At 40.7% G+C, this 18,963-nt stretch overlaps 1 protein-coding gene across 9 annotated transcripts in view; it reads left to right on the top strand.

Moving 5' to 3' along the window:
• The window catches only part of TAOK3 (TAO kinase 3), a 210,017-nt gene that overhangs the window by 175,151 nt on the left and 15,903 nt on the right, over positions 1-18,963 (top strand). For all 9 annotated transcript variants that reach the window (XM_078337405.1, XM_078337406.1, XM_002753065.4 and 6 more), the window contains 3 exons: positions 3,353-3,589; positions 6,235-6,363; positions 11,012-11,215. In XM_078337405.1, coding sequence (XP_078193531.1) covers positions 3,353-3,589; positions 6,235-6,363; positions 11,012-11,215 — 570 coding nt within the window. The remainder of the gene's footprint in view (positions 1-3,352; positions 3,590-6,234; positions 6,364-11,011; positions 11,216-18,963) is intronic.

Raw genomic sequence — 18,963 nt, 5'->3', positions numbered from 1 at the left:
AATCTTTCTTTGCCACATCCTTGTACCAGGTGTGATCTGGTACAAGTAGAAGGCCACCCTCTTTACAGAGACCCACCCATCAATTAAGATAGAAAAATTTCTTGACACAACTCATTTCCCTTTTATCTTTAGGCCTCCTGGTTTAGGGAAATGACCATCCTGAGAATATTTTATTGGCTGTAAGCCAATGCTGTTGGCAAGTTTTAAATGTGTCTTGATAGCTTAGATTGTGCCATGCCTCAGCTTTGGGAATCTGATTAAAGAAGGAATACTAAAATAAGAAAAAGTATCTAGCTAAAATATATCTAAAATTCATTACCCTAGCCCGGATACTTTACTGCCATATTTTGCAGAAAAACAGTTAAATTCAGAAAGGGCTAAATGGTATCCTTTCTATTGATTAGAATTGTTTTCTCCTTAAAGTTGTACTTCAGAAACATAGAATCATGAAGAAGTAAAATTGATACATATATTTCAAACGACTTCTTTTCTTCCTTTTATCTTGAAATAGGTCTCTTTAAAAACACATTTTCTGATAACAAAATAGATCATTTATTTTCTTTAGAGGATTAGGTGCCTTTTGGGTGATACTACCCTTTTTGGTCTTGAAATATCCTCTGCTCTAATTCCTAATACTTTAAAGAATATTATCCTTCAGAAAAGAGAAATGAATATGACACCTAGTGTTAGTTTCAGCTGGAAAGGGTTCAAAGTTTGGCTAATGTTTAATGGTGTATTTTGATAATACTATCTAGTTACAGAACAGTACTCTCTTGATAATGAGGATGCAATCTAGTAAGCAGGGCCACCTTCTAAAAAGTACATAGAAACAAAATCTTCTTTGTATAAAATGTACTTTAACCCGTAAACTGAAAATAGTACAGAAAATTAATAGCAGCATGAAATTCTCCTGTAAAACTTGTTTGGGTGTTAGGTTGGGAAGATGGGGCTTATAGTAGATAGGAGTGACCAAATCACGTAGTGAAGAACAAAACTAAAATAAAAATCCTGGAATTAGGCCAGGCACAATGACTCACGCCTGTAATCCAAGTACTTTGGGAGGCCAAGGTGGGCAGATCACCTGAGGTGGGGAGTTTGAGACCAGCCTGACCAACATGGAGGAAACCCTGTCTCTACTAAAAGTACAAAATTAGCCTGGTGTTCTTGCAGGCTCCTGTATTCCAGCTACTTGGGAAGCTGAGGCAGGAGAATCGCTTGAATCTGAGAGGCGGAGGCTGTGGTAAACTGAGATTGCACCATTGCAACTCCAGCCTGGGCAACAAGAGTGAAACTCCATCTCAAAAAAATAAAATAAAACAAAATCCTGAAATTAAGGTTTTTTTCCTAAAATAGGAAAAATGAGGAGGAAGTGATCAGGAAAATAAAGAGAGAAGATAAATGGAAGGAGGGACTACAAAATCACAAAAGATTTAATAGAAAGGAACAAGAGGTACTAAAATGTACATTTACAAGCTTTAATTTGTTCAATATTTACTTGAAAATGAGTTAAAGTTACTAAGAAAAATAACCTTCCAAAAATCATAGCAATGCTTTATCCTCTTTAGGAGAGCAAGTGGATGTATTATAATTTGGTAACATTTCTTTTGTAGAGAAGGGGACAGGGTAGACATGATTTAAGAGATCTCTTTATCTCATACTCACCTCTTCATATTAGGAATAGGAAATAAATCACATTCAGACTAGTTTAAAAGGTCTATGACTGTTAGAGACGTGATCCTTAAAAGAAAAAAACAGAAAACAAACCAGTGTGGTAGTTCTCAACTAGAGGGATTTCATGTCCAAGGGGACTTTGGAGATACTTTTCATTGTCATATCATGGGAGGTCCTGCTGGCATCTAGTGGGTAGAGGCCAGGGATGCTGCTAAACATCCTGCAGTGTACAGGATGACCCCCACAACAGAGAATTATCTGGCTCATTGTCAGTAGTGTTGGTTGGAAATCTTGGTATAGTAGAAATAACATGGCTCTGGAATCAGACAGAGGTGGGCCTGATTCCCAATCCAGTCCTTATTAGCTATGTTACTGTGAACATATAATATATATGATGGTTTGTCAAAAATGTGTAAACACATTTTGACTGAATAAATAATTCCTTTTTCTTTTTCTTTCTTTTCTTTTTTTCTTTTTTCTTTTTCTTTCTTTCCTTTTTTTTTTTTTTTTTTTTGAGACGGAGTTTCGCTCTTATTACCCAGGCTGGAGTGCAATGGCACGATCTTGGCTCAGCACAACCTCTGCCTCCTGGGTTCAGGCAATTCTCCTACCTCAGCCTCCTGAGTAGCTGGGATTACGGGCACATACCACCATGCCCAGCTAATTTTTGTATTTTTAGTAGAGACGGGGTTTCACCATGTTGACCAGGATGGCCTCGATCTCTTGATCCACCGGCTTCGGCCTCCCAAAGTGCTGGGATTACAGGCGTGAGCCACCGTGCCCAGCCTTCTTTTTTTTTTTTTTTTTTTAATTTGAGACAGAGTCTCTGTTGCCCAGGCTGGAGTGCAATGGCCTGATCTCAGCTCACTGCAGCCTCTGCCTCCCGGTTTCAAGCAATTTTCCTGCCTCAGTCTCCCAAGTAACTGGGATGACAGGTCCTTGCCACCATGCCTGGCTAATTTTAGTATTTTTAGTACAGATGGGGTTTTACCATGTTGACTGGGCTGGTCTCCAACTCCTGACCTCAAGTGATCTGCCCACCTCACCCTCCCAAGTACTGAGACGACAGGGGTGAGCTACTGTTCCCGACCTGAATAGTTTCTTTCAAGACTCAGTTTTTTCATCTATAAAACTGAGATGGTAGCCAGGCACAGTGGCTCATGCCTGTAATCCCAGCACTTTGGGAAGCCTAGATGGGCGGATCACCTGAGGTCAGGAGTTCAAGACCAGTGCAGTCAACATGGTGAAACTCCATCTCTACTAAAAATAAAAAAATTAGCCGAGTGCAGTGGCACATGCCTATAGTCTCAGCTACTTGGGAGGCTGAGGTAGGAGAATCACTTGAACCTGGGAGATGGAGGTTGCAGTGAGCCAAGATCACGCCACCTCACTCCAGCCTGGGTGACAGAGTGAGACTCCATGGGAAAAAAAAAACTGAGATGGTATCACCTACCTCGTGAATGAAATGAATGAGTAAATGAGATGGTTTTGAGGACTAGGAATAACATGCAGAAAGATTATCCAACACAGTGCCTCCTACAGGTGAGCATTCACAGAAACAGTAGGCAAACTGATGGTGAAGGTGATAGATAAAATTATGCCGCAGGGCCCTTCTACATTTCCTGGAAGCTTGTCTCCCATGAACCTGGTGACCTGAATTCTGTTTCCCACCCAAATTCAGGTTACACGACAGATCCATGAGCATGAGCAGGAGAACGAGTTGCGGGAACAGATGTCAGGTTATAAGCGGATGCGGCGCCAGCACCAGAAGCAGCTGATCGCCCTGGAGAACAAGCTGAAGGCTGAGATGGACGAGCACCGCCTCAAGCTACAGAAGGAGGTGGAGACGCATGCCAACAACTCGTCCATCGAGCTGGAGAAGCTGGCCAAGAAGCAAGTAGCTATCATAGAAAAGGAGGTCAGTGTGTGCACACACACCTTCATGCCACAACCAAGCCCGGCCTGTTGGGGTCAGTGGCAGGATGTTAGCAGGAGGCAGGAGTCGGGGATGGAGGAAAACTGTTGCTGGTGATGGGGGAGAGGGAATTGGGTTTCCAGATTTTATGGGAATTACATAAAATTGTTATTCAGAGCTAAAATAGCAACTGAAAATGTGTATTACATTTATGTCCATTCAAATATATTCTGAGTATCAGTCCCTTGATGGTGGCCTGGGTATAAGTAAAGGGAAACAAGATGCTGCTATCTTCTGAGAAAGTGCACAACACAAGTCTGTTACTATATCTGCCACACCCATAGTCCTTTTCAAAATAAAGCTGCTCTACAGATAGTCTCTTATAGTGGTGATAATCCTTGCCTACAGCTGATGGGCCCCTGACCAAAGGGAACAAATAATGAGTCCGGCAATTGTTTGAGTTTTCTAGGGAACATCTCTCTTCTCCATCCAGGTTCTAAACTAATTTTAAAAGCAGACAAGGCCAGGCATGGTGGCTTACACCCTATAATCCCAGCACTTTGGGAGGCCAAGGTGGGTGGATCTCTTAAGCCCAGAAGTTCAAGACCAGCTTGGACAATGCGGCAAAACCCCGTCTCTACAAAAAATATAAAAATTAGCTGAGTGCAAAAATTAGCTGAGTGTGGGGGCACGTGCCTATAGTCCCAGCTACTTGGGAGGCTGAGGCAGGAGGATTGCTTGAGCCCAGAAGGCAGAGGTTGCAGTGAGCCGAGATTGTGTCACTACACTGTGGCCTGGGTGACAGAGCAAGACCCTGTCTCAAAAAAAAAGAAAGAAAAAAAAAAAGAGTAAGGCAGATAGTCATAATATCATCTTCATTACTGATACATGTTAGGTACGAGAGGTGATTTATGTCTGTAGGAAAACAAAATTAAGCAGACTTGCCTGCCCAGGCAGTGCTAAAATCGACTCACCTTTCCTGCCACCCCCATGAGACTTCCATAGTGTGGAAAAAATATGGTGGACATGTGCTCCCTGGGGATGAAGTGACTGGGGACATGGTGTCAGGGTGTTTTCATAATTGAGTTGGTGTTCTCTCTCTCCACTGCCCCCGTGCCCCCCAGCATGTGTGTGTGTGTCCACATGGAAGGAACCATCAGGTTGTAGAAGAAACATTTCCCCAACAGCTGTCAATCTGTGAGGCAGTCTGGCATGAAAACCTCTGCCCAGACAGGGATGATGTTGATTAAATAAATCAGTCAGATTCTTTCTTGGGATTTGACTTGGTAAATATGTTGTGAGAATTGTCCATAATGGAAGTTGCAGGTGAAAAAGATACATAAAAATGAGCCATGAAGCATAATTCCCGCTTTATCTCCTAAGTCACTCATCTTGCATATATACTTCACCCAATGGTTACCAGAAACAGATTTGGTCACTTTCGGAAGCCAGTATTTATTGGATTACCTTTTATGTAGTCTGTGTTTTATTCATTTAGGACCCTAAAAAGTGTCATGATGTGTGACTGTTGTGGATTGCAGCAGGTGCCTAAGAAAACAAAATGCCAGGCCTGGCATGGTGGCTCCTGCCTATAATCCCAGTACTTTGGGAGGCCGAGGCGGGTGGATCACCTGAGGTCAGGAGTTTGAGACCATCCTTGCCAACATGGTGAAACCCTGTCTCTACTGAGAATACAAAAATTAGCCGGGTGCAGTGGCGGATGCCTGTAATCGCAGCTACTCAGGAGGCTGAGGCATGAGAATCACTTGAACTTGGGAGGTGGAGGTTGCAGTGAGCCAAGATCGTGCCACAGCACTCCAGCCTATGTGAGAAAGTGACACTGTCTCAAAAAAAAAAAAAAAAGAGAGAGAAAGAAAACAAAATACCATTAGCTCTCCAATTACACTTGAGATGATCCCACTGGAAAATATGATAGTTGGAATAATTAATCAGTTAGAGTTTGATTCTTGGAAAAAAACTGGCCAGTGTGGTTATTTATACATTTTGACAACTTAACCTTTGGGCTACCAACAATATGTTTTAAAAACCTTTATTATATTCCTTAGTTCTGACCCACTGTGGTGGCTCATGCCTGTAATCTCAGCACTTTGGGAAGCTGAGGAGAGAGGATAGCTTGAGGCCAAGCATTTGAGATGATCCTAGCAACGTATTGGGACACAGTCTCTATGATAATTTTCAAAAAATACTTAGCTAGGACTGGTGCTGCATGCCTGTGGTCCCAGGAACTTAGGAGGCTGAGGCAGGAGGATCACTGGATCCCAGGATTTTAGGCTGCAGTGAGTTATGCTCGTGTCACTGCACTGTAGCCTGAGCGACAGAGCGAGACCCTGTCTCAAAAAAAAATTTTCTTAGGACTCCTTTTATCCCATGAATATTTTTATGTTCCATAAAATATTTTATAGTTCACCTTAATATTTTTCCCATAATTCAGAATGTATTTTTCAATGATGAAAACTTTTTTTGTTGTTTAAGATACAAGAAAATCAGAAAAAATTATTTTTTATAATTTGTTTAAAAATGTCACATTGTTAGCACTTATGGACTCTCTTACTGCGTTGGAGAATATAGACCACTGAATTCTGTGTGAAGAATAGATTCATCCTATATTGTATTTGTTATTTTATCAGGCAAAGGTAGCTGCAGCAGATGAGAAGAAGTTCCAGCAACAGATCTTGGCCCAGCAGAAGAAAGACTTGACAACTTTCTTAGAAAGTCAGAAGAAGCAGTACAAGATTTGTAAGGAAAAAATAAAAGAGGTAAGGTTACTAGTGTTTGTTCTCACCAAGTTGCCATTAGATTGGTTGGAACTTAAAATTCACTCATCTTGCATTGTGATCAATGTTCTAGTCCAGTAAGTCTCAAACTTTACATTAGAATAACCTAAAATGCTGGCCGGGCACAGTGACTCATGCCTGTAATCCCAGCACTTTGGGAGGCCAAGGTAGGTGGATCACCTGAGGTCAGGAGTTGGAGATCAGCCTGGCCTACATGGTAAAGCCCCGTCTCAACTAAAAATGCAAAAATTAGCTGGGCGTGGTGGTGCACGCTTGTAATCCCAGCTACTCGGGAGGCTGAGGCAGGAGAATTGCTTGAAGCCAAGAGGCAGAGGTTGCAGTGAGCCGAGATCATGCCACTGCGCTCCAGCTTGGGCAACAAGAGCAAAACTCCATCTCAAAAAAAAAAAAAAGAATTACCTAAAATACTGTTAAAACAGATTGCTAACCCACCCCTAGATTTTCAGATTTTAAAACTCTATCACTGTTTACCCCTAGATTTTTTGGGGTAGAGTTTGAAAATGTGCATTTCTAACAAGTTTCCAGATGACGCTGATGCTGCTGGTTGACGGACTACATTTCAGGAACTATTGATATAACTCTAAGCCATCCTTGTCTTCTTCCTATGTGTTTTTCACACACCAGTCAAAGTGATCTTTTCAAACTGTAAATCTGGTCATACTACTTCATAGTTTTGAAATCTAGTACCTTCTTATTGCTTTTAGGATAAGTCAGAATTCTAGAAGTCCCTACACGGTCTCCTCCTAACCTTCTCCTTCAGTTGCATCTCATACCAGTGCTGCCCCTGCCCTTGACCCACTCCTTGTTGCACCAGCCATGGTCACCTTTCAGTTCCTCAAATTTATCAAGCTCCACCCTTCCCCAAGGTCTTCGCACATACTGTTTCTTCTGCCAAGATGTTCTCCCTACCCCCAAGCCTTCCCTGACCACAATTCTGCTTGGTTACTTCCTACTTCTCCTTGTAAGACCCAGGATTGGTTATTAGGATCTTAACTCAAATATCACTTCCCTAGGGAAGCCTTTTCTAACTGCCTCAACCAAGACAGATGTCTCTGGTTTCCTAACACTAGAGGTTTTAATTATACATTTGTTTAATGATTATTCCAGCTACTTACTCTACTAACTGGTAAGCATCATAAGAGCACAGACCATGTTTTTGTTTGCTCACAACTGTATCCCTGTGCCCTGTACATCTGAATATTTGCTAAACGCATGCTTGACTCTGGAATATTTGGTTGAAGACCACTAGTTGGCTTAGAAGTTCTTCCCGAAGAACCGAACTTTGATCTGAAAGCTCAAATTTCTTCAGTTCTCCCTTTACCAGTACTTACAGGGGAATCATCTTCGGTTCCATGGACTTTTCTTCTCATAAGCCTTAGAGTTTCTTATTTGTAGACTTACTAAGTATATCAAGGTTTAATAAAATTCAGTATGGGTCACGTATTTGAGCTCATATTCTAACTTGTAGGTTAGCAATACAGGGCTTAGCAAGGTTCTCCTCCAGTTCGTTTTTCGTTTTTAGTTAGGAAGTGAAAGCAAGGGGTTTGGGGTGGGCCTAGGGATTGTTTGCCCTGCCCTGCTAAGCTACTGGTAATTGTTAGGCCTAACAGAAAATTGTATTTTAGTCACACTGGCTGAAGGGGTAGTATCTCTGACACCATAAAGTCTTGAAAACCCAGGTGTGGAGAGAATAGCCCAACTCAGAAAGTTCATATTCTTTTCATTTTCTCTGAGTTATTGGCTTGAACTTAATTATTATATCATAATAGGATTGCTGAATCACAGAGATAGCCTAAGAAACTTTGAGGTTTTCCTCCACTCTAAATGCATTCCTTGGCCGGGCACGGTGGCTCATGCCTGTAATCCCAGTGCTTTGGGAGGCCGGGGTGGGTGGATCACCTGAGGTCAGGAGTTCAAGACCGGCCTGGCCAACATGGGGAAACCCCAACTCTACTAAAATACAAAAAATTAGCCAAGTGTGGTGGCGAGCGCCTGTAATCCCAGCTACTTGGGAGGCTGAGGTAAGACAAATTGCTTGGCTACAGGAGGCGGAGGTTGCAGTGAGCTGAGATCAAATCACTGCACTCCAGCCTGGGCAACAGAGAGAGATTCTATCTCAAAAAATAAAATAAAATAAATAGATACCTTCCTTATTTCTAACTCTGTGTGTCCATTCTATGCAAAGCTAATATTACTTCTTCTGAAGTAAAGCTTAGTTCAGACTATTTAAAGTGGCATGTACAGCTGGGCGCGGGGTGGCTCACGCCTGTAATTCCAGCACTTTGAGAGGCCAACGCGGGTGGATCACGAGGTCAAGAGATCGAGACCATCCTGGTCAACATGGTAAAACCCCATCTCTACTAAAAATACAAAACTTAGCTGGGCATGGTGGCACAGCCTGTAGTCCCAGCTACTCAGGAGGCTGAGGCAGGAGAATTGCCTGAACCCAGGAGGCGGAGGTTGCGGTGAGCTGAGATCGTGCCATTGCACTCCAGCCTGGGTAATAAGAGAGAAACTCCGTCTCAAAAAAAAAATTTAATTAAAAATAAAAAAAAATAAAAAAATAAAGTGGCATGTATATTTAGATCTTGATAGAGGTATTGTCCTTGGAATGACAAAAAAGAAATCCCCACTTTTGATAGATAACAGGAGTATGGCTAAAACAGAATGATAGATGGTCCAAAAATAACTTATTCTTGATTTGGGAGTCAATTTTTGTGATGATATTTGAATGGGGGTCTGTAATCCAGTGGTTAATGCCAAACCAAGTAGTAAAGTCATGGCATGAAAAGATGAATCACCCAGGCTTCCTTTGTGATCCCAGCTTACTCTGAAAACAACACTTTGTCTTGTTGATTCTAAGATTTCACTTACAGCTTCACTGGAACAGGATAGTTGAAAGTTGATTTACAGAGACTTATTGGCTAAGAGATTAAATAATCTATAATATCTGCATCACAACACATTAAGTAAAATAGGTGTTAGCAATTTTTTTTTTTTGAGACAGTCTCGCTTTGTCACCCAGGCTGGAGTGCGATGGTGCAGTCTCAGCTCACTGCAACCTCTGCCTCCCTCAAGTGATTCTCTTGTCTCAGCCTCCCGAGTAGCTAGGACTGTAGGCGTGTGCTACCACACTCAGCTAATTTTTGTATTTTTAATAAAGACAGTGTTTTGCCATGCTGGCCAGGCTGGTCTCAAACTCCTGACCTTGTGATCCACCCGCCTTGGTCTCCCAAAGTGCTAGTATTACAGGCATGAGCCACTGCGCCCAGCCAGGTGTTAGCAATTAAAGCAGATTTTAGCTGAGTGAGTAGTTAATCAAATGAATAAAGAAGAGTATACTGTACTTTTTTTTTTTAATTTATTTTACCTTCATTTCTGGGATATATGTGCGGAACATGCAGGTTTGTTACATAGGTATACATGTGCTATGGTGGTTTGCTGCACCTATCAACCTGTCTTCTAGGTTTTAAGCCCCACACACATTAGGTATTGCTCCTATACTGTACTTTCTTAACAAGTAGTCTTGTTTTCATCATAGTTTAACATCTTTAACTATTCTGATTCACTGCTTTTTTTTTCCTTTGCTCAGATGTTCTGGAAAAATTGTGAATTTTGTCCTTTTGAAAATATAGATGGCTTGTTTACTCTGTAATCCAAAATGAAGAATGCTTTTTCCTAAAATTCAAGCTAGTGACATTTGCATAGTCACCTCTTCTCTTTAGAACCTGTCTACTTCTCATAGTCTTGTCGCTACTTCCTTTGTCCAAGCTACTATCATCTCTCTTGCCTGGATCTTTGCAATAGCCTCCCAGCTATCTTCATATGTTCTTGCCTCCTTGATTCTGTTCTCCCCATGGCAGCCAGGGTAATCATTTTGAAATGTATCTCATTATGACACTCACATACATGAAATCCGTTTCTCCTGTCCTAAAGATCAATGTCCTTAAATTGGTCCGTAAAGCCTCAATGGTCCTGCCTACCGGCCAGACTCATTTCATGTTACATTGCACCAGCCACTCTGACCTTTTTTCAGCCCTTGATGGCACCATGTTTCCTCCTGCACCCCTAGGGTTTTGCACGTGCTGTTTTCTCTGCTGAGGGTACTCTTCCCTCTCCTTTTCCACTGGTTAATTTCTACTAATTTTTCAAATTTCAGCTTAGTTGTCACCCAGATTAGATATTTTATATTCTTATGGGACAAGCTATGTCCTCTTCAAAGCAGTGATCACAGTAATTTCTGCGGTTCTTTAATTTTTGATTCTATAATATAAAGATGCATGGTGGCAGATATCATGGTCTTTTACTCACCTTTGTATCCTGTATCTTTCGCAGTGCCTGTCGCATGAGATAGGAGCTTAGTAAATTTGTGTTGATTGAATGAGTGAACAAATAATTTCTGAGAGTAAGATGCCAAAGATACAGAAACTCACAAGTGTCCCTCTCACTTAATGCTCAATGGGCAGAAAACAGTTGCGGGGAGGATGTCTAACACCAAACTTCTCTGTACTTACGTTTGCATTGGCTTTCCAAATAACTTAATCTTCAGTTGCAATAGGCTGTTACAGTCCCTTTCATTTAGTGAAGCCAACTTGTTTTTTCTTTTTAGGAAATGAATGAGGACCATAGCACACCCAAGAAAGAGAAGCAAGAGCGGATCTCCAAGCATAAAGAGAACTTGCAGCACACGCAGGCTGAAGAGGAAGCCCACCTTCTCACTCAACAGAGACTGTACTACGACAAAAACTGTCGTTTCTTCAAGCGGAAAATAATGATCAAGCGGCACGAGGTGGAGCAGCAGAACATTCGGGAGGTATTTATTACACTCATAACTATTGCCACTGGCATAGGAGACAGTAAGCTACATGAGGCTTGTGACCATGTCTACCTTGTCCATTCCTATATCCCTAGCCTTTAGCACAGGGGCTAACACAGAGTCTGTATACAAAACAAGTCACAGAATGAACTTACTGTTGATAAGAGGAAGCCCCTCACAGAACAAGAAGGAATCAACTCCTTCTAAATACATGGAATAGAATTGTATTAAACTCCTGTTATAAGCCACATCACACAATGAAGAATCAAAAGAAGTAGAAATGAGAATTTATGCTTTCAGCCTGCTTGTCAAGGACTTGTGTTTTTGTGACTCTTTAAACATTTAAGTAACATTATGATGCTCTATAATTAAGTTAATGTATTCAGTCATCCAGCACTCTTAGAGTGAGTACTACACATCAGGGATACCAAGCAGCTATACTCCCTGCCTTCCAATGGCTGGAGTCTAAGAGCAGGAAAAAACGTGTAACAGACTAGTTACAATACGATATGTTAGGTACCATATTAGACATGGAAATAAAGTATCATTGGCATACAATCATGAGAGGGCTTAGAGGACTCTGCTATTGATGAAAAGATGAGTATGACTAGAGTTCTCTATGTGGGGAGTGGAGGGCAGAACGATGTTAGTTGGAAACAGAATGTAGAGACCCTTGTTTAAGGCAAGGCATTTCAAGTTTAGCCTGAAGGCAGTGCATGGCCATCAGAGATTTTTAAGCAGGGGAGTGACATGATGAGACATTTCTTTATTTTGAAGAATTAGTGCATCACCTGGGCATGGTGGCTCACACCTGTAATCTCAGCACTTTGGGAGGCTAAGGCAGGTGTATCCCTTGAGGTCAGGAGTTTGAGACCAACCCGGCCAACATGGTGAAACCTGTCTCTACTAAAAATACAAAAATTACCTGGGTGTGGTGGCACACCTGTTATCTCCTAGCTACTCAGGAGGCTGAGGCAGGAGAATCACTTGAGCCCAGGAGACAGAGGTTACAGTGAGCCAGGATCATGCCACTGGACTCCAGCCTGGTTGACAGAGCGAGACTTTGGCTCAAAAAACAAAAAAAAACAAGAATGAGTGCTTCAGTATGAGAGAGTGGTGGGAGTCATGAAAAGCAAAGTGCAGTGAGGTCAGCCAGGATGCTCTTTCTCCAGTTCTAGCCTACAAGAGGCTGTGGGGATAGAGGCAGTTAGAGCTGAGTGGCATTTCTTAACTCAGAACTGACAGTTAATTCTGACCAAATGGATATGGGAATTTCAGAAGAGGAAGTCAAAAGTGACTTCCAAGTTTCTAATTTGGAAGGTTGAATAGATATGCTAGTATTCACTGAGATGAGGAATACAGAATACTGTGTTCAACAGAAAATCATTGTGATCTGGAGTAAGCAGAGAAAACTTCATAAATGACCTAGCACAGTGGCAACAGTATCAAAGTCTGAGAAAAATCCACTGTTAGGCTACTTGAGGGAAATAAGCACTTCGGGCACAGTTAATGCAAAAGTGAATTGATAGCGGCTTATTGGAGAGCCACGTTGAAATGAGAAGGAAAAAGGGTGAAGCAAACTAAAATGTATTAACACATGTAGGCCAGGCTTGGGCTCTTTATGCATGCTGTCTTATTGGAAGAGGGAGAACTTCGAGCTGCTGAACATTTTTTTTGGAGACAGAGTCTTTTCCTGTTGCCCAGGATGGAGTGCAGTGGTGCAGTCTCAACTCACTACAACCTCCGCCTCCCAGGTTCAAGTGACTCTCCCACTTCAGTCCCCGCAAGTAGCTGGGAATACAGGCACACGATGCCACACCCAGCTAATTTTTATATTTTTAGTAGAGATGGGATTTTACCATGTTGCCCAGGCTGGTCTCCAACTCCTGAGCTCAAGTGATCTGCCTGCCTCAGCCTCCCAAAGTGTGAGGATTAGAGGCATGAGCCACTGCATCCAGCTTGCTGAACATTTTTGAGAAGGGCAGTGACATGGCCAAAATTTTAATTTGAAGAGATTAGCCCAGCTTGACAATAATATGCAGAATGATTTGAACATGAATTCTCAATGGGGCTGATGATGCCCCCAGTGGGTGAAAATGTTGGGGTGGGGAGTGTCTTAGATGCTATTATAGCTTCAGAGTACTGCAGTGCACAAACAGATACACAGTCTGCCTGTGGTATTAATATTTCAGTGATGGGGACGATTAAGGGAGAAAAAAGATCAAAAAGGCTCCTTATAGGAGCAATAATGAAAAACAAAAAAGCTTGAGAAACACAGAATTAGAGAGAAGAGACTAAAAGCAAGGAGATTAGGTGGCAGGAAATAGGGTATGGACAAGGCTGGCGTAGTAGCTGTCAGAGGGTGGAAATGCAGTTTGAAGTTTAAAGTAAACAGGACTTGACATATACTAAAGTATGAGAGAAAAGGTAAAGACATAATCAAAATTATTTTTAGGGCTTAACACTAGGAGAAATGAAGATGTAGAAACAGAAAATTATAGAGAGGTTTTGGTAAGAAGCTGATTCAGGCCAGGTATGCTGGCTCCTGCCTATATTCCCAGCACTTTGGGAGGCTGAGGTAGGTGGATCACTTGAGTCAGGCGGATCACTTGAGTCAGGCAGATCACTTGAGGTCAGGAATTCGAGACCAGCCTGCCCAACATGGTGAAACCCCATCTCTACTAAAAATACAAAAATTAGTCGGGTGTGGTGGTGGGCGCCTTTAATCCCAGCTACTTATAAGGCTTAGGTAGGAGAATTGCTTGAACCTGGGAGGCGGAGGTTGCATTGAGCCGAAATCATGCCGCTGCACTACAGCCTGGGCAACAAAAGCAAAACTCCATCTCAAAAAATGAAAAATTAAATTAAATAAAAAGCTGATTCAGTACTGCACATTTTGAGTTTGTCAGAAGTCAAAAAATAAAAATGAAAAAGGCTAATGGCCAGTTGGAAATAAGTTATTTGGGATTCTTTTCATGTGTCAATTGTTAAGCTAATAATAGATATTGGGAGGAAGTCTGAGCCTAAGGGGACAATTTGTGTCAATAAAAGTCATAGGCCGGGCGCGGTGGCTCAAGCCTGTAATCCCAGCACTTTGGGAGGTCGAGGCGGGTGGATCACGAGGTCAACAGATCGAGACCATCCTGGTCAACATGGTGAAACCCCGTCTCTACTAAAAAAAAAATTACAAAAAATTAGCTGGGCACGGTGGCGCGTGCCTGTAATCCCAGCTACTCAGGAGGCTGAGGCGGGAGAATTGCCTGAACCCAGGAGGCGGAGGTTGTGGTGAGCCGAGATTGTGCCATTGCACTCCAGCCTGGGTAACAAGAGCGAAACTCCGTCTCAAAAAAATAAATAAATAAATAAATAAATAAAATAAAAGTCATAGAAGACAGTTACTCCCAAAAATGATAAAAACTATATCCGTGACTTCATTAGAATTAGGTTCTAGCTAGCTGAGCAAAGAATAACTCTGTAAGGGTATTTTTCTTTTTTTCCTTTTTTTTTTTTTTTTTTTTTGAGATGGAGTTTCGCTATCGTTACCCAGACTGGAGTACAATGGCATGATCTCTGCTCACCACAACCTCCGCCTCCTGGGTTCAAGCAATTCTCCTGCCTCAGCCTCCAGGGTTAGCTGGAGGCTAATAGCTGGGAATAGCTGGGACTACAGGCACGCACCACCATGCCCAGCTAATTTTTGTATTTTTAGTAGAGACGGGGTTTCACCTTGTTGACCAGGATGGTCTCGATCTCTTGACCTCGTGAGCCACCGCGCCCGGCCAAGGGTATGTTTCTTAAAAGTCTAGACTTTCCTTTATTTAGTCTTATTCCAGGGCCCACCTTCATGAAAATGTTCAAAGCTTTTTTATTTACAAAAGTAATTCAAGAACACTGAAAATACACAAAAACAGAAAAATGTAAAGCTAAGTAGTGAAAGTTCTTTTTAACAGCTTTCTTGAGATATATATATAAAAATATAAAATTTTTATATATAAAATATATATTTTTTTATATATAAAAATTTTTATATATAAAATTATATATATATATTTTATATATTTTATATGTAAAATATATATCTAAATATTGTATATATTTAAAGAATATAAATAAATATAAATATAAAAATTGTATATATTTAAAGAATACAACTTGATGTTTTGATATATGTATGCATTGTGAAATAATCACCACATTAAAGCTAACTAACGTATCCGTTACCTCCACATAGTTACATGTGTGCGTGGGGATGGGTAGGGAGATTTAAGAGCTGTTCTCTTAGCAAATTACAAGCATGCAATACAACATTGTTAACTATCATCACCTTGCAGTGAGTGCGTTAGAGCTTCAGTAATTATTCATCTTGCATCACTGGAGCTTTCCACCATTTGACCAGCATCACCCCATTTTCACCTTTTCACCATTCCACCCAGTCTTTACCCACAAACAGTCTCCATTAATTTGGCATAGTTATGTCTGGATTTTTTTTCTATATACATACATACAGCCATATTATATATGACTTTAAAAATGAGATTACTTTGTATCAGTAGGGTTATTTGATTTACAAGCAATAGAAATAAACTCTGGCTGACTTAAGCCTGGAAAGGAATTTATTGGAAGGATATGAGGTAGGTGACAGAGCTGAAGAACCAAGCTGGAAGACATGAAGAGCCACGCTGGAAAAGCAGCTTCCGTGACATAGAGAGCAAGAGCTCATGGGCACTGCCATTTGGATATACCTCCTCCAACCACTTTTTATCTTTGTATCGTTTCTATTCAAGATTCAAATTCCTAGGAGAGACAAAACTTGATTGGGTCATGTGCCTATGCCTTATTCAACCTTCTCTCTGATTCCAGATAGGGTGGAGTCAACTTGCAAAAAAAAAAGGGGGGAAAAAGGAGCCTGTAAACAGAAGCAGGAAAAAATGGATGCTGAGATTACAAAAAGTAACAGATGTCCACTTCACTGTTTTATAACTCTTTTCTCCATTTACCATCTAGCACATACAGCTCTACAGCATACTTTTTAATTGAATAGTATTTTGTTGTATGGCTGCAATATAATTTATGTAATGAGGCACTTCTCAGTGGACATTTTGTTGACATTTTACAGTATTATTAATAATACAAGAACATATTTGTACATAGATATTTTACATATAAACAAGTATTTTGTGGGATGTATTTTCAGAAGTGGAATTTCTGGGTCAAAGAATGCATACCTCTAAATTTTTTAAATAGATATTGCCAAATTGCCCTCTAAAGGGGTTTATGCTCCCACCAACAAAGCATAGGAATGCCTGGTTTCCTGTAACTTTGCCTAAAGGATTGAGTATTAGCAATCCTTTTAATTAGTGAAAACACTTAAGAGGGTCTCGGAAACTGCGTTGAGCCTCTTTCTCTGTCACAACCACACACACACACAGCATTTTCTGACCAGTGTTGAAACTAAGAACTGAAACTAAGAAGGCATTAAATATCATAGGCTGACAGTATCTCTATTTAAAAGTTAGAATTCTCGTTTTCACTCAACCTCAGTAGCCTGAGCATAAAAATTTGGCATGAGTGAAATCAGCTGCTTGTAAAGAAGTCAATACTACTTCCACTGGAAGTTAGAATGCTTGAAACACAGTGGACATTGACTGAGGGAAAGGAAGCTACATGTCTCTTACTTTACATTCCCTCCAGGGCCTATACGTGTGTGTGTGTGTTTGTATGTATTATATACATATCACATATGTGTGCATTATATACATATACACACACATACACATATATATAGACATACACGTTAAGTACATGGGTGGGCAGAATGACCTGTACCATTCAAAATTGGTTTTTAAATTAAAAATTTAAATTAATTTAATTTAAATTTAATTTTTAAATTAAAAATTTTAAAACCAATTTTGAATGGTACAGGTCATTCTGCCCACCCATGTACTTAATTTTGTTGAATTTGTATCAGCTAATGGTGCACATGATGGGGCTCTAGTGTATATATTGTGTCATTAGTACAGATAAAGCAACCATTGTATCATGTCTAGCTAGAGCAAAGAATTCTTCAAAATATTTTATCACAGACTGAAAAAGTACAAAACAGGAAAATAGATAATTTATTAGAACATTCGTTTTTTTCTTTTTTCTTTTTTCGAGACAGAGTTTCGCTCTTGTTGCCCAGGATGGAATGCAATGGTGCAATCTTGGCTCACTGCAACCTTCGCCTCCTGAGTTCAAGCGATTCTCCTGCCTCAGCCTCCCAAGTAACTAGGATTATAGGCATGCGCCACTACACCTGGCTAATTTTGTATTTTTAGTAGAGACAGGGTTTAACCACGTTGGCGAAGCTGGTCTCGAACTCTTGACCTCAGCTGATTTACCTGCGTTGGCCTCCCAAGGTGCTGGGATTACAGGTGTGAGCCACTATACCAGGCCTTATTTATTGGAACATTTCTAATGGAAAATACTGAGAAGCGAAATACCTAAGTTTTAGCTTCAGTTCTTTTTATAGAAGTTGCATAACCTTATGCTAGTCTCTCAACTCCCAAATGTCTACTAACACATATAAAAGGGGTACATTCTTATAGTCTTAGCACCTCATAGGGTGGCAATTTGGATTGAATGAGATGTATGGAATAACTTTTAAAAATAGAAAGCGTATTATACATTATTAGGTAGGCACAGCATTGTCCTCATAATAAGCTGAATAATTTTTCCCCCATGTCTCAAATATTAAAGGTAGCCTATCCTCTTATACCTCAGCAACTCAGATGTACAAATTAAAGGTAAAGGGAACAACTTGTAGCAGAAAAACTATTTCAGTATCCTGTTTTTCTTACTCTTTAATAGTTTACATAAAAACTAGATTTAAGATATTATATGCCAGATATTCACTTCTGAATACTGAAAAAATAATGACATATTTATGTATTCTAACACTTTCTTATGGTCTTTCATGTTATCCTTACAAGTACGATAGTTCACAATGGGTGCAGCTATCCTCACTTTACAAGTGAAATGTAGATTGAGAGACTTGTCCCAAGCCATACATAATGATTTACAGAGGAGCTGAAACTGACTCAGACCCCGAGCACTTTTCCATTGACTCTCAAACTTTCAGATGTATCAGAATTAGCTGTGTAACTTATTGTAAAGACCAGCTGCTTACAACACAGGTAATTCAGATGGAGGTATTCTGTGGACAATATCATGAAGCATTTCATTAAGTATGCAGAGAAGCACTTGATTTCTTCTGAAGGCATTTGCTTGCTTTGTGTCAGGAGCCCATGAGTTTCAGGGCTCCTGGCAGCTCAGACTCAGTTTGCACTTCTCAATTTAGGAAAATGTGGGATGGATAAATATCCAGTATTGGGATTCCTGGACCTCAAGGAAAGCCCTGGTAAAGGGCTTTCCTTGGCTTGCTCTGGGTGGTTGGCCTGGGAGAACTTGCATCTGTGGGAAGGGCTCTCTGTCCTTTGGTGCCACCTAGGGGCCAGTTACTGATTTGTAAAAAAGAAATTTGGTGGGCTAAAGAGAAAAAATAAAACAAAGGAAAACACAGGAGATTGGGAGAGTTACTCTAGAAGGTTATTTTTTATTCCTTAAAAAAAAATTAAATTGCATTTATACTTTTGGTTCTTTCTCCTTGTAAGACCCCAGACAGGGTGTATGTGTTCACTGTTCTATCCCTAGTTCCTACAACAGTGCCCAACACATAGTAAGTGCTCAGTAACTACTTGTTGAAT

Source organism: Callithrix jacchus, chromosome 9 (assembly GCF_049354715.1).
Source record: "Callithrix jacchus isolate 240 chromosome 9, calJac240_pri, whole genome shotgun sequence".
In the NCBI taxonomy this organism is placed as follows: Eukaryota; Metazoa; Chordata; class Mammalia; order Primates; family Cebidae; genus Callithrix; species Callithrix jacchus.
The sequence above is the reverse complement of the archived record's forward strand: the minus strand, read 5'-3'. Positions and strand labels throughout refer to the sequence as shown.